The sequence below is a fragment of the Perna viridis genome, chromosome 1 (genome assembly GCF_037379345.1).
Source record: "Perna viridis isolate PV_CMFRI_1.1 ecotype Kerala chromosome 1, ASM3737934v1, whole genome shotgun sequence".
Taxonomy (NCBI): domain Eukaryota; kingdom Metazoa; phylum Mollusca; class Bivalvia; order Mytilida; family Mytilidae; genus Perna; species Perna viridis.
The window spans coordinates 9,991,871-10,006,183 of NC_142445.1; the positions used below are offsets into that span (position 1 = coordinate 9,991,871).

At 33.4% G+C, this 14,313-nt stretch overlaps 1 protein-coding gene and 1 pseudogene across 1 annotated transcript; both read right to left on the reverse strand.

Moving 5' to 3' along the window:
• Window positions 1–876: 876 nt before the first annotated feature.
• LOC148627167 (uncharacterized) lies at window positions 877–6,706 on the reverse strand. The gene is made up of 4 exons (XM_088568876.1): window positions 6,554–6,706; window positions 5,698–5,764; window positions 4,421–4,593; window positions 877–2,232 (listed from the first exon to the last, which is right to left on the reverse strand). Exons 1-4 carry the CDS (start codon window positions 6,612–6,614, stop codon window positions 2,021–2,023), a joined length of 513 nt encoding a protein of 170 aa, XP_088425002.1. The 5' UTR covers window positions 6,615–6,706; the 3' UTR covers window positions 877–2,020.
• A 1,787-nt stretch (window positions 6,707–8,493) lies between these two features.
• Window positions 8,494–9,358, reverse strand: LOC148627168 (M-phase inducer phosphatase pseudogene; annotated as a pseudogene).
• Window positions 9,359–14,313: the final 4,955 nt, after the last annotated feature.

The window sequence follows — 14,313 nt, forward strand, 5'->3', positions numbered from 1 at the left end:
AGTATCGCCATGGTAAATTACAGAGCATTGATTGGACATGCAAAGAAAATGAAATATAAAATATTATAATAATAAAAATGCATTTTTAAATTGGTACCAGGACTCGACCCTTATAAAAGGCCTGTGGAAAAAGTACCGTTTTAAGTGTCAAACTAAGTGAAATTCATAGAAATTAAAGCCAGGAACAACATAAAGATGATAGACGAAGAACACGTCGCTCAACGTCGATCATGCCTATTACGTGGAACATTTTTCTCGGTCATCTAACAAACTTAAAGAAAAATGTATTTTCAATGAGCAAGTATGGTAGGCGGAGACTATTGGAGACAAAAATCCTCAGTAATGACCATATTTATACTACCGGGTACGAAACAGATAAGCCAAGTAGGTTTTGACAAGACATATATATTGCATGAAATACATTAAATATGCTCATAGAAAAAAGAGCAACAAGAATAGTTCGACTTGTACTGCTGGATCTAAATTTATTACCAACTGTGAGGGTGTTTCTAGAAAAACAGAGAACGCTTACCCTACCGGTGCACCTGGTTCACGCTCCAAGATTTTAGTGGAGTTTTTGCTCAGTTACTTTTGTTTCTTTGTCCGGGTTATTTTACTTGATTCATGTTATGTTTTGTGTGCGTATATCTTTTGTCTAGTCGTTATCCTAGAATTATGTTCTTTTTTATTACTGTTCGAATCCTGGCTTTCTTGACTTCCCTCCAAACATTAAGAACAAACATTAGTATTTTGTGTGGTCACTGTTTTATTTTTGTCTGACATTTGGATTGCTTTTGTTTAACTAATATAATTAACGTACGTGTATGATCATCTATGTAACTTAAAAAATTTTGAGAAAAGAAATATAAACAGAAATATAGTTATAACAGAATTGTCCTTTTTAATTTTGATGTCAACAAAATATGGATTTATTATAGATAATAAAATCAACAGCTTAAAAACAACAGTAAAGATTAAGTAGCTGTCTTTGTAAGAATCGTGCATAATCTGAAAAATGTGATACACCCCAAAAAAGGCTACATATTTTTATTTTTGTAATTAAGTTGTTTTATGTGTCAATACTGTGAAATGTGTAATTATTCATTCAAATCTACCTGCGCTTATAAGATAATCAACATTGAAAATCCAACAGATTCTACTGTATTTGAGTGTCATTTACAGTGTTATCTCCCTTAATTTTCAAATCTACAGTGAATTGTATATAATTTTTATCTCCTAAGAACACAGATTATATGAAAAACTGAATGTTAGTTTTTGTTTACAATGGCAATTCAAACAAAATATCAAAAATAAAAATATGTAGGCTTTTTACCCATGAATCACATTTTGCATGATTCTTAACTGAAGTGCTACTTAAAACGTCAAAAAGTCTGATAATATATGGACGGGCATATCACTTGTCATTATACAAAAGGTATGCTCAAGATGTTCTTATTATAATAACCACTCTGTCATTGCATACACCGTTGTCATTCGTTACCCTATTAGCTTCCGACAATTGTCCCTTGCAAATCGTCAACATTCTCTTTCCTCTCATAATCAAATACAACCATTCACACATCAGATCATATGACCTGGCCTCTAATACACCATGAACTTTTAAGCTTTTGATTTTTAACAAATCTTAAAACGATAACAATTAATATTATGTATTCTCCACAACAAGTGGAGCTAACAGAAAAGTATGTATAATAAATATCACAGACAGTATGAAACAATAGCTTTCTATTTACACAGTTAGGGCACTTTCACAATGTAATTTGTGCGTATATAGACAAAAAAATAAGTTCTACGAGGAACTAGACATGCAAATGAGACATTTAACACCCCTAATTGTTTAGTCTTAATTATTGTCATTCTTAGTTTAATATAATGTCACTTGTTTAATAATCGCATGTATCGTATTGTAGGTTATAAGATCATTACAAAATTATCACTTTCCCATTTCTTCCTTGTACATTATTAATTGTAAATGAGACATATATGAATTAGCACCATTTCAGTTTTCTGGTTTCAGAACTGTGTTTGTTTCGCTGTATGGAGGCACAGGCGATGAAGGCCCTGGAATCGACGTGTTTGTTGGTGGTGTTGAACCGGCAATGTCCTCATATGATGGAGGTGGATTTATGTCCACGTTTGAATACTGTGGTGGCTTCGTTAGATTCGATTGATATGGCGGCGCTGACGGATACATCCACTCTGAATTTGAATCTGTAACAAATAGGCAACGAAGAATTACATTTTATTTTTTTATAATTTTATTGCCGTTATACTAAAATTATATCATAAAAAGTTTAATATCATCATATCAAAGCTGTGCATAATAAACATCGAATTATTTCAGTAGGTTTGTTCCTGTTTGTTTATGTGTAAATTTGTTTGTTTCTTTCTTTCCAAACTTAAGAGACAAGCTTAAGTTTCTTGTTGTAGAAGGCTCACACAAACAAACCCATTCCTAAATACAAATATGAGAAATCGTTCTACAGTTTGTTCCTTGACATCATTCGTTTCTACAGTATGTCTCTTGACACAATTTGTTTTTATAGTATGTGTCTGGACATCATGTGTTTTACAGTATATTTCTGGACACCGTGTTTGACTGTATGTCTCTGGGCACCATGAGTAATTACAGTATATTTCTGGACACCGCGTGTTTTACAGTACGTCTCTAGACACCATGTGTTATTTATCAATTATGAACTTTTAACGAAGTCAATACGTTATATAATCTAACGGGTTTATATATAACGTATTGACTGAGTGAAAGTCGTTAATTTATATTTTACATATAAATAATATAGATAATGTATTTTCTTTTTGTCTGCTTCGTCTGCGGCGCTGCCGCCGTGATTGCGGAGTAATTACGGAACGGTTTATATCCGGATCTGAATTTAGAAGTATAGCGTCAATATACTAATAAATAGAAAAATATCGTCAACGTATATAAAAACACAAACAAGGCTTCATGTACTTGGAATATCCTTTGCATCACGTGATCATAATAACCAGCGAACAAAGAAAACTATATTACACCATATGTAATATTACAGTTTACTAGAAGATGCCAGCGAAATCGCGGTCGATTGAGCAAAGTGCATGTGTACACAGTACTAATTTGACGGATTCAAACAAAATGAGTATTCGTTGTAAAGAATCTACGATCATCTACCATACACCAATGATGTACAGTTTTGTCCAAATTGCTTTAGTGATTTAAGAAGAGTTAACAATTAACCTTTCTAACGCATGTAAGCGAATTATATTTTTTTCTTTTCTTATTCACATTACTTATTACTTAACCCTTCCTTATCAAATTACCTTTTTCTCTACCCTACCGGTGCACCTGGTCCATGCTCCCAGTTTTTAGTGGAGTCCGAGTTGCTCATTTACTTTTGTTACTTTGTATGTATGATTTTAGTAAATTTATGTTCTTTGTTGTGTATGTCTGTTTTTCATGTCTGGTCTTTGTCCCTGGATTACATTCTTTTTATTACCGCTATAACCTTGGTTCCCTTGATTACTCTCTGCAAAGTCCGGGTCGAAATATAAGCCGCCCCGGAAGTTAAATGGTGCGTCCCTAAGCAAACGGACTTCGGTTGCAGGTGTTTTCACACAAAAAAGGGAAAGGTTTACTTCGACACATTCTAAATGTGTGAAAATGTCATTTCCTGTTTGTTCGTAATTGATGATCCAGCCGTTGTTTATTTTTTTTAGGTTTTTTGGGGGGAGAGGTGGATGGGAAGGAATGGTGAGCCGAGTTGAACACCCTTTAATTTTCTTAAAGTTCTGCTCCACCCAGTTAAAAGGTGTATAATAAATTCTTAAATGACTCAAAACAATGGGTAGGGGATTTACACATAAAAAGGGTGAGGGGTCCGGACTCCGGGCGCAGTTTACACATTGAAGGGGGGGGTTTAATTCGACACATTCTACGTCTTTCCATGTCTGGACAGTTTTGCAATCCATAAAAATGGTGGATGTCGTTTAATTAAGCAAAATAAAGAAGTAACAATACTCGCGTAACACATGTACATACGATTCGAACAGTATGTCAATTGAGCATGCGCGAAAGCGTATAATAATACATGCACCAATGACGGTCTTCGAATTTTGATATTTTCCCAAAAATTCGCGTTTCCCGCAGAAAAAAGATTGTTTCAAATTTAGGAAGTACACAACTCTATATTCATACCTCATTTCACAAATATATTCGACCTTGAATGGTTTCAAAGGAGTTGCGGCTCAAAGAAATCGGTCTCTTCCTTTAGTAGTATAGATTTCTGGACACCGTGTGTTTTACAGTATGTCTCTGGACACCATGTGTTATTACAGTATATTTCTGGACACCGCGTATTTTACAGTATGTTTCTGAACACCATAAGTTTCTGGGGATACTTACTATGTGTCATTCCAGCAGATATTGTTGGCAATCTATTCGGTCGTATAGTATGTCCCCGGACACCATGTGTTTTGCAGCAGTTACAAGCATGGACTAACACAACTACAACGGCTATTATGATACAAAGAGCTATTAATCCACCAATAACACTGCCTGCTATCATACTCGCACTCCTTAAAAACAACATTAGAAAAACCAAAATTAGGTCCCGGTTTAATCTGCTACATATATAGAGCCTAGGTATTCTCACAGCAGTATTCATACATGCATTTTGATATTTTTTTGTGTGTGTGTTTCTTTCTTTTTTTATTTGTGCTGTCTATTTTGTTGATATTGCATATAGGTCTTCTTCCAAGAAGAATTAATTTTAATTTATTTTCAAATCTAGCTCTTCGGCTGGTGCGACTATAAATCAGTACAATATTTTGAATGGCAATCGATAATAAAGTGCAAGTGCAACAATCTACACATACCGACGAATAACCACTTTGCTGCTTCTAGCGCCATTGACAATTTAGAAGGTCGTCTGGTAGTGCATATCGCCAATAATTCGAACAGTAACACCATAGGAATATATGATATTAGGTAAAAAATGCCCTTGTTTAGTTCTGCTCAAAATTGAAATTATGGATGCATGTGTACATGCATTTTTGCAAGACTTGAGATATCTACCTCGACAAAAAAATGAATCATTGTTTGGCACAGTAGTGGTATACTCACAATAGTAATATCAAAATCTTTTGATTAGTTGAGAGCAATATAAATTAAATTGTACCATAAAGAGATATACATTTAAGTTCAATGCAAGAAGGGATTTATTGACATTACATTCCGATATACAAGTCAACGTTTACAACTTTATTATTTCTGTTATTCATATTTTCCCTATAATTGGTAGCCTATTCATGGTGGCGGTAATTTGTTCTCAAGCTGTGTATTTGAATCAAATCTAAACAATGAACAAAGCATATCTTTTTATGTATTTTTTTTTATTGAATTGACAGTTGACTACAAGCCAACTAAGTCTTTTGAATAATTACGAAATCGTGCTATATTTAAATCGGCAATTAAAGATCATGATGTAAACCTTTAAGCTTTAGAGCTCTAAAAATTAAACTTTTTCATGATACACTTCCTTGCATTTACGTCATTAAATAACTTAATTCTTAGTGTTAATGCAGAATATATAAATACACAGGTGGTTTGAGCCTTTTTAGTGTGTGTGTCACCTATGAATGTCAGTTCAGGTCACGTGTATTGTTTTTAATTGTACCTACCCGTCATAATCATAGTAGTAATAGTAATAATGGTAACGGCTTCTTTGGCTGCCGGATACAAAACAACCTACAAACGATACATAAAGGTGGTTACAACGGACGTGACCAACGTCCTAATACCCGAAAAGTTAGGTTGATTGAACAGGTGTAAAAATGGATATCACGAGCCCCACACCCAACTCCTTTCCGGAATTTCTCGATCCGCCACTGACAATGTTTTTGTTGGTCACTTTTGCAGGAAGTTGTCTCTAATTACACGATGTTGGTGTTTGCAGTGAAGAAATTCGTGGATGTCAGTCAAATACATGTGTAGTTATATCAACATAAACATTCATTTTCAAACAACTGTTTTACAATGAAGTGATAATTTCACAGTTCTGTTCCTGTATACTTTTGATTTTGATTTGTACATTAAATGTCAATTACCTATGGGGAACTAATTTAATTGAATGTGATAAATGGATATTTTGTTATGTGCTTGTTATATTCAAAAACAATAAAAGCAGTCGATGGGCTTTAGAAAACTGAGAAAATCCCAAGTAAGTTTGCGTTTTACTGGCCCCTCGTATGATGTAAAGTCTCCTTGATCGTTAAGGTAACTGGACCTTGGAGATGAACACGAAGTTCTTCTACCAAAGTTTATATGAAAGACAGGAATGGTACTTTTAAAAATCGTTTTCGTGTCACACATTTGTAATGATATTTTCCAAAAAGGCACATAAATAGCTATAGTGTTCTGGTAACGACACTTCCGTGTATTGGGTAGGGACAGATATAACCAAATCTCTTGGGTATCTTTAAGTGTTTTTCTTTCTTACAGTCGTTTGAAGTACTAGTAATTAAGTTTTTTTTTTACCTGATAACAGGAATCCGAATAAATAGAATAGGAAATGTCCCATCAAAACAAATACGTCCATTTTGAAAATTTAAACTGTATATAATACACTTAACAGTTTAAACCCCCTAAAGATCGTGTTAAGTCTTGTAAACTAGGAGTAAATAGACTGTAAATGAGATACAAATAGTCATGTGTACACTATTACGTATGTTTGGGTCTAACAAAACTAATGTTTTTTCATGAGTGAAAATACAATGTCAGGATTTATGACATTTTATAATGGTAGCAATGAATTGAAATTTGAAATCGATATTTGTAATAATAACTTGTAAGTGCGATTTAATTAAATAATCATATGGAAATTTAATTAGATAAAACTAATAGAAATTGAGATAACGCTTATCGCAAATCTTGTGGACTAAGCATATATTGGTTAAGCTATTGGTTTTCTATGAGAAAATGAAATGGGCTGGGGGAGCCCATCGTATCACCAACTGAATCAATTTATCGCATAACAATCTTAAATTCACTAATCCAGTATGAGCCTACTATATAATAGTGCCCCGCTAAACGAAAAAGCCTACATTTTTCGAACCTTAAAGACGCACTGGGATATAATAAATCAAGGCACTCAACATCAATATGCATTTTGTCAGCTTACTAATGATATCAAGTAAAAATGCAATCACACAGTTTTTTTAATGCAAAATATATACCCCTACGCCAGTGAAAAAAAAATGTTTAAACTGACATGTTATTTCAACATGACTTAACCACATGGCTATTAGCACATGTACTAGTATTTCATTAGAAAATTCCTGTTTAGTATACGAGTACAACAAATTGGTACATGTGTGGTTCTTTTATTAACGAACGCAAGTACTGTGATTGGTATTCGACTCCTTACGTTATTCCAAGTCCAAACTTTGAAGCAAAAAACACTTAAATACACGAAATATCCAAATTGTACCCGAAAAATCATTTTTAGTTTTAAGAATACGGCCGTAAAAAACACATTGGTTTAATAAGGGTGCTTAAATTGTCTTTGTGTAGTAATAATTTAATCATAAAAAGATGGGTTTTCGGAATTTTACATTTATACTTAAATCATATGTCAATTCAAGCTCCACGCATCGGCAGACGTTCGTTTCCTCTCTTACTAACCGCTGCAGACAGACCTTTCGAAATTCTCGCGCGTGATTCAAATCATACTACAATCGGATAACATTGCGTAAAATCATTCACTTTTCCCCGGCTTTGCAAGATTTTTGCTTTTTCTGTTAGGGCTTGAAGCAGCGTCTAGAGTGAATTTTGAACGTCAGACTCTTTTTCGGAGCTTGATGTCCATTTTGTGGATGGAAAAATCAAGGAAGGTCAACATCCAGAAACAGTCAAGTCAATCATATCGTGTTTCCACTCTTTCATGGTTGAAACCACCACGAAAAGACAAGTTTTTTGCTAACTCAGGCACAAGTAAGTGCTACAAGAGCAATATATAAAGAAGTTTATATCAATGTGGCAAACAATAAGAAAGAAAACATTGATATCGGTCACTATATTTAAGATTAATGTACCAGCCGAACTGTACATGATTTTGTTGTTGTGTAGTGTGTTGTTCTGTTTTTGTTTTGTTTTTTGTGTGTGTGTGAAAAGTGCTGTTGAATTGAATTTGATAACTATCTTTTGTCTCGTTTTGTTTCTTTTGTTCTCGTTCCATAAATGATATTTGTTAGATTGTCGTGTATACGTTGCACTTGAAGAACCTGTCAATTTTTAATCGATTAAAAAAGTAATATTTGTATATTTTATTTAACCATTAACAAGTAAGTATAAGTAAACAATGATATCACAAACATTCAAAAAGTTATTTTTACTGACACATTTAGCACTTCACAATTAATCACACGTCCTAGCACTACTTATTGCACAACTACTATTAAAAATGTAATATAACGTCTTTAAAACCGCATAGCCTTTCTAGCAAACTTCCGTTTTTCACTATTGGCCCATGTCTTTGACTTTGCTCGGAAGTGACGTAAGTCTGCTGAATAGTCGGAATGAAGCATTGGTCTATAACTGATCGGGTCACAGAGTTCTGAGTGTTTACCATAGAAATTCTTATAACCACCATTGAGAATGTAAATTTCAGGGAAGTTCAGTAGAGGATAGTTTTCTTTGTTGAGTTCTCTGTCCTTGCCTCGCAAAAAGCGTAACATCTTTGGTCCGCGTTCGGAAGAAAACTCACAATGGAAGATCAAGACCTGTCTTTCGTTAGCTGCTTCCTTAAGCAAATCAAGAATGTGTTCATGTAAATGCTTATTTTCAGCCCCTTTGATGTGGCCTCCCTCAAATTCGTAAGGATACCTACAGTCGATGATTCTGTAACTATCGATGACGTCATCGTAGCTACCATTAATAACGTCTGCAAGTGTTTTTGATGTGATGCTCTTCAGATCTTGGTGTTTTCCTGGTACAGTTGGTAAAACAAATGTTCCGCTTCCGTCGGAAACCAAGTCGTTGTTTTCCGTTAGTTTATTGACCATGTCTTTAATATCTCCTGTTGTCTTACTTCTCTTGAAAGAATTTTCTTGATCTGAGTCTCGTTTCCTTTTAGAAGAAAAGCTTTGACTGTGAATGTAGTGGTCGTCCATTCCAAGACCGGAATCCTCATCAGAGTCTAAGAAGAGGTTTCGTTTAATATTTGGAGTCACAACAGATAAAATTGTGTCAGCCTTCACAGGTGTGGCATCGAATTGGAACATTGCAAACGATTCTGGTGCCTTTCTTGGTTCAGCGTCAAACAAACGTCTGGATAACATTGTTATTTTTTTTTACTTCGGAATAGTTAAGTTGCATATGATGGATTTTGAAGCATTTTAAAATATTTATACATTTGTAATTGGCATTTATTAAATTATTTCTTTGAGGCTGAGTCGTACTCACATAATTACTCCAATTAGTCAAATAATGTTCACCTGAAACTAGAGTTCTGAGATTGGATAATGATTGAAGTGGCATTGTCATTAACTATTTCCGCTTTGACTTTGATTGAATTTTTGTCCTCTTTCAAAGATATTCCAATCAAGGCAATAATTAAAGAGTCAAAAGTGGTCAAACTTAGGTAATTACTAAATGAACATAGAATTGTTTTCTTAATTGAAGTTAAGTTGTTATATCCTGTTGTTTTGTCTGATGGAATCTAAATACTGCATATTCCATAATTTCGATATAGTTATTTTTTATATAGGGTGTCTAAATGGCGATGTACCGGAAAGATTAAAAAAAATAAATAACATGAATATCGGGAAGACAAAATATTGAATGGTGTTCACATGTGATATATACTGTTTTTAGTATATGGAGGAAGTATTGAAAATCTACAGAAGCTTAGGGAACATACAAATGTGTTTTGCAGTCAAAACTTCGACTTGGGAATTCCGAAATATTAAGTTCAAACCTGAATTTTCATTTTTTTTTCTGGTCAACGTTTTGACCATGCAAACCTCTAAATATCAAGTCAAAACACATTTCAACATAAAGTTTTCAGTCTAGTCTCAAAATATCGAATCAATATCTTGAAAAAACGATAGGTCCCTCAGTAAGTTGTGGATATTTTTTTTTATTTTAATCCAAATATTAGTTTAATGGTACAAATAGTTTTTCTAAAAACAATCCTTAAAAGATCACTTCACCCATCTATGTAAAATGTTTGGCATTGGAAGGACAGAAAGACATGTTGGATCAACTCATTTTTGTTTATAAAATATGAAGTACAGCAGTGCTTTCTGAATTGAGGTACATCTTCGACAGAAGTTCTATTTTTTCTTTCTTCCATGGCCATCACTGATACTTTCTATAACCCTTATGTTAATCTTTCACGTTTTCATCTGATGCTTTAACTTCTAGTCGCATTTTGACTATTTTGATTAAAATCACTGCTATGCACTTCCTGTTTAATAATTGGTAAAATATTAATGACAGAATGGAGATTATTACTGATTAATGTGTTAAATGGAACATGCTCAATACTTTTAATACTTCTTGACAGATTACTGTAAGAACTAAATTCCCAAAATGCAAATTTATACTAAATATCTTCCATGTCCAAAAAGGAATCCCTCAAATCTTTAGCTGAGTTTGAAGACCAGATCTTAATTTTATTTGCAGAAACAATTAAATATCATTGAGCTGAATAATTGCCAGAAACATATCTACAAGTTATATAAGACATATTGAATGATAAAAATGGAATTAAATTTGGACTATATTTTTGTGTAGTGTTCAGAAATAATAGGGACGTTCCAGACATGAACCGGTGACATCAGGTATTTTGACCCGAAGAATCAAAAACTGAAACATGAAACTTAAGATAAAATGCTAACTTAGTGTTATGCTATAGAAATACACTCACCCCGTATCGTGGAAACATTACACTAGAACATTATTGTGAGTATGATGGGAAAAGCAGGTACTACTTGAAAAATCATCGTAAAATATGTAATATTTCTAGACTCTTGTGAGTTAAAATTACCAAAAATCAGTGTAGAAATATTACATTTCACTCGATTTGAAGCAGAATATTAAACTATGTTTCATATTTAATGTAGTAAGATATACCGTGGGGGAAGGAATTCGTGGTTACATAAGATATGAAATAATATAGAAAGTAAACAAGGACATGGTTATTGGACGAAGAGGAGGTTTGAAAACGGAGACATAAACAACATACATATCCAAGTTTTAGAAAACAAATCGGGCCCCTAAAGTATCAACCATAAGACGCAGTTCCTATGGTTTTCTAGAAACACCAAGCTGCTCATTTCTACCAGGTTGCTCATTTCATTTCCGGTAATATGAAGACAAGAAGACAATAGAAAACAAACCGTGGAGGATTTGGTCACACCACGTATAAAGTAGACGTTGAAACATAGATATAAATATTGCAATGACAAATCTGCACCAATTTGGTTTTTTTTCTTTTTCTTTCTTCCCTTTTTTTTTGTTTGTTTTTGTTTTGAAAAGTTATACCGATTGAAATTCGTATAGAACAAGAATAGAAGAAGTACTGAATGTTAAAGTACAACCTGAGTTCACATAACATTACTACATGCATATCTTCAGCCGGTAAATAATAATAATGAGACTTAAATTGTCATAAAAATGCTGAATAAACTATGCATCTCTGATTTCGAAAAAAAATCATTCTTAACAAAAATCGAAAAGAAATACTAGCCAAAACAAGTATAGAAAAACATCTGCTATAAAAATCGCCACAAGTTTGCTAAGCTTATGATAAAAAAAAATAAGATATTCCCACATTTTATCATTATCGGAAAGGCCAGAGATGGTACGATACACTTCGGATATATCTTCGAACATGCAGTTTGTTGCTTTCAGCTTCATATTTCGGACAATACTGAACAGTAGGAAGAGTGTTTCGTCTTCTCATATGTGTCTTCTTATAATCGGGATTTTTCAAGTCAGTCTGCTTTCAAAATGAATGTTTCTACGGCGGGGGACGATTTCGTTGTTTCCTAGATAAACGACTGGCGTCAATGCATCCCAAAATGGAGGACGCTGATACTGGTAAGAAATAATATGTCAGTTTTGTAATAACAACGGATTATTTTCCAGTGTTTTCTGTTTTTATTAATGTATTATTAGATTTTGAACAAAAATACTGTGAAGATAACTGATAGTTTATTCGCTAAATGATGAAAACGACCGTTAAAAAATGGGACGATGTGGGTAACTGGCGAAGATGAATAATCGTTGATGTCCATAACGTGAAATATTGATGTCTGTAACTGGGAAACAAGAAAATTGTAAAGCGGGCTTTCAAATTTAATCATGGTAGTTATAAATCGGAATCTACAATATATTTTTTAAAGTCTTTACAAATTGACTTGCCTTTAATGTTGATATTACTTGTTAATTTTTCAGTTTTTTTTTATGATTGTTTTTGCATAGAAATTCGCACTTTGGCTCCGAACGCATGTATAGGATGTGGGTCATAACAATAGAAATAGCCAACGCAAGAATATCTATGGAAAAGCGCTAGGAAAGCACGTAATACGTGTATACAGTTACAATTAGACATAAAACGTAAAAAATGAACCGGATTAGAGGCTTTTTAGTTTGCATCTACGAAGTATTGTCCTCGCTCCGGCCTTTGCGTCCCCGCCTACAAGGTAAACGTTTACATCAAAGATTTTTTTCAACAAGTTCTACTGAAGGTCTAGTCGTGTAACTATACATAGGGATGCATCTTTGGTAGTCTAACAGCGTCCCACCACAAAAATAGGTCGACTCAACCTATATTTTATGGTTCAGTGAACTTACAAATTTTGTTAAAGTTTACTTCCAAGTATTTTTTCAATTGCTACAGCTTTCTCACAGAGGTATAACTTGTATAGGAATGTCTTTTTGAAGTGTGCGAGCCTTGATCTTGATTTATAATTGGTATTTCAGTGATCTTAAAATATTGTTAAGGTCTTGAGTTACAGCAACAATGATTGTTGACCACAGAGTACATTCGTACATATGTTTAGTATCAATCTCCGTTGGTGAGGCGAACTCTGTTGTTGGCCAGGTGGGACCTGTGTCAAATATTGTAGAATTCTGTTGTAAATTCATTACACTACTAATATTGTATTCTTCTGAAAAGCCAGCATCATGCCTAGGGACCAAACAGAAGAGAAAACATTCGTTGTGATGAGTACCATAATTATTAGATGTCGATTCACATTATATTGATCAATTTTTTGAAGTTTACTGCGAATAATTAATTTTGTTGATGTACATATATAATCATTGTGGTGAATCAGGGACGTATAATTATATGTGACTGTTTGTGTCTGTTTAGAATCAAAAGTCTTCGATTGTTTTATTAAGTCACATAAATGGATTTTCCTTTTTTCTATTTTTTTTTGGTACGACAAAGCTGTGATAAATGTCATGTTAACCTCGCGTGCAAGTTGCACGGTGAGTTTATAACTAGTTAGTATTTTTATTTCTAGTTTAAAAGTTCAAACGGAAGATACTAACTAGTTGAAAAGTTCCGGTGGAAAAAATAACTAGTTCAAAAGTACCGCTCTAGCTAACAAAAAAATGGAACAAAGTATCTTGATAAATAGTTCCTCCGGAACAAAACAGCTACAGTCTGCGCTAAAAGTATCCACATAAGTCGAATTTCCCCAATGCGTTCTATGTAAAATATATTTTTTTTTCTAAATTCGATATTGGTCTGTAACTTTTCATGGTAAAACTATGTACCAAATTTCAAATTAATATTTTGAAGCATGAAAAAAAGGTGAGCAATAACAGCTATATTGATAAACTTACCAAGTCCAAGGGATTAATTGTGCTTCAAAATTATTTAATTAGCAAAGAAGTAGACACTCTTATATGCCCTAACGAGTTCGTCAGTTCAAACCAGATCATCGCTGAAATAACTATACACGAAATGTATGCACAAGATCATTTTCTGAACATGATCGGCTGTATGTAAATTCCTCATTAAATAGTTTTGTAAATTAAGATTACTTTATTACTTGAAATAATTTGAAGGAAAGGAAGTTTTTAAACATCCAAGGACCAAAAAATCATCGAACTGAAACAGTACTTGATGGTTAAACTACATACGAAATTTCAAATCAATACCTTCAACGGTCGTGTTCTTTTAGCGATTAAACTATGAATTAACTTATTAACTTATCTTTATTTTAGTTCAAAATCTAATAATACATTAATAAAAACATAAAGCACGGGAGAAAAAT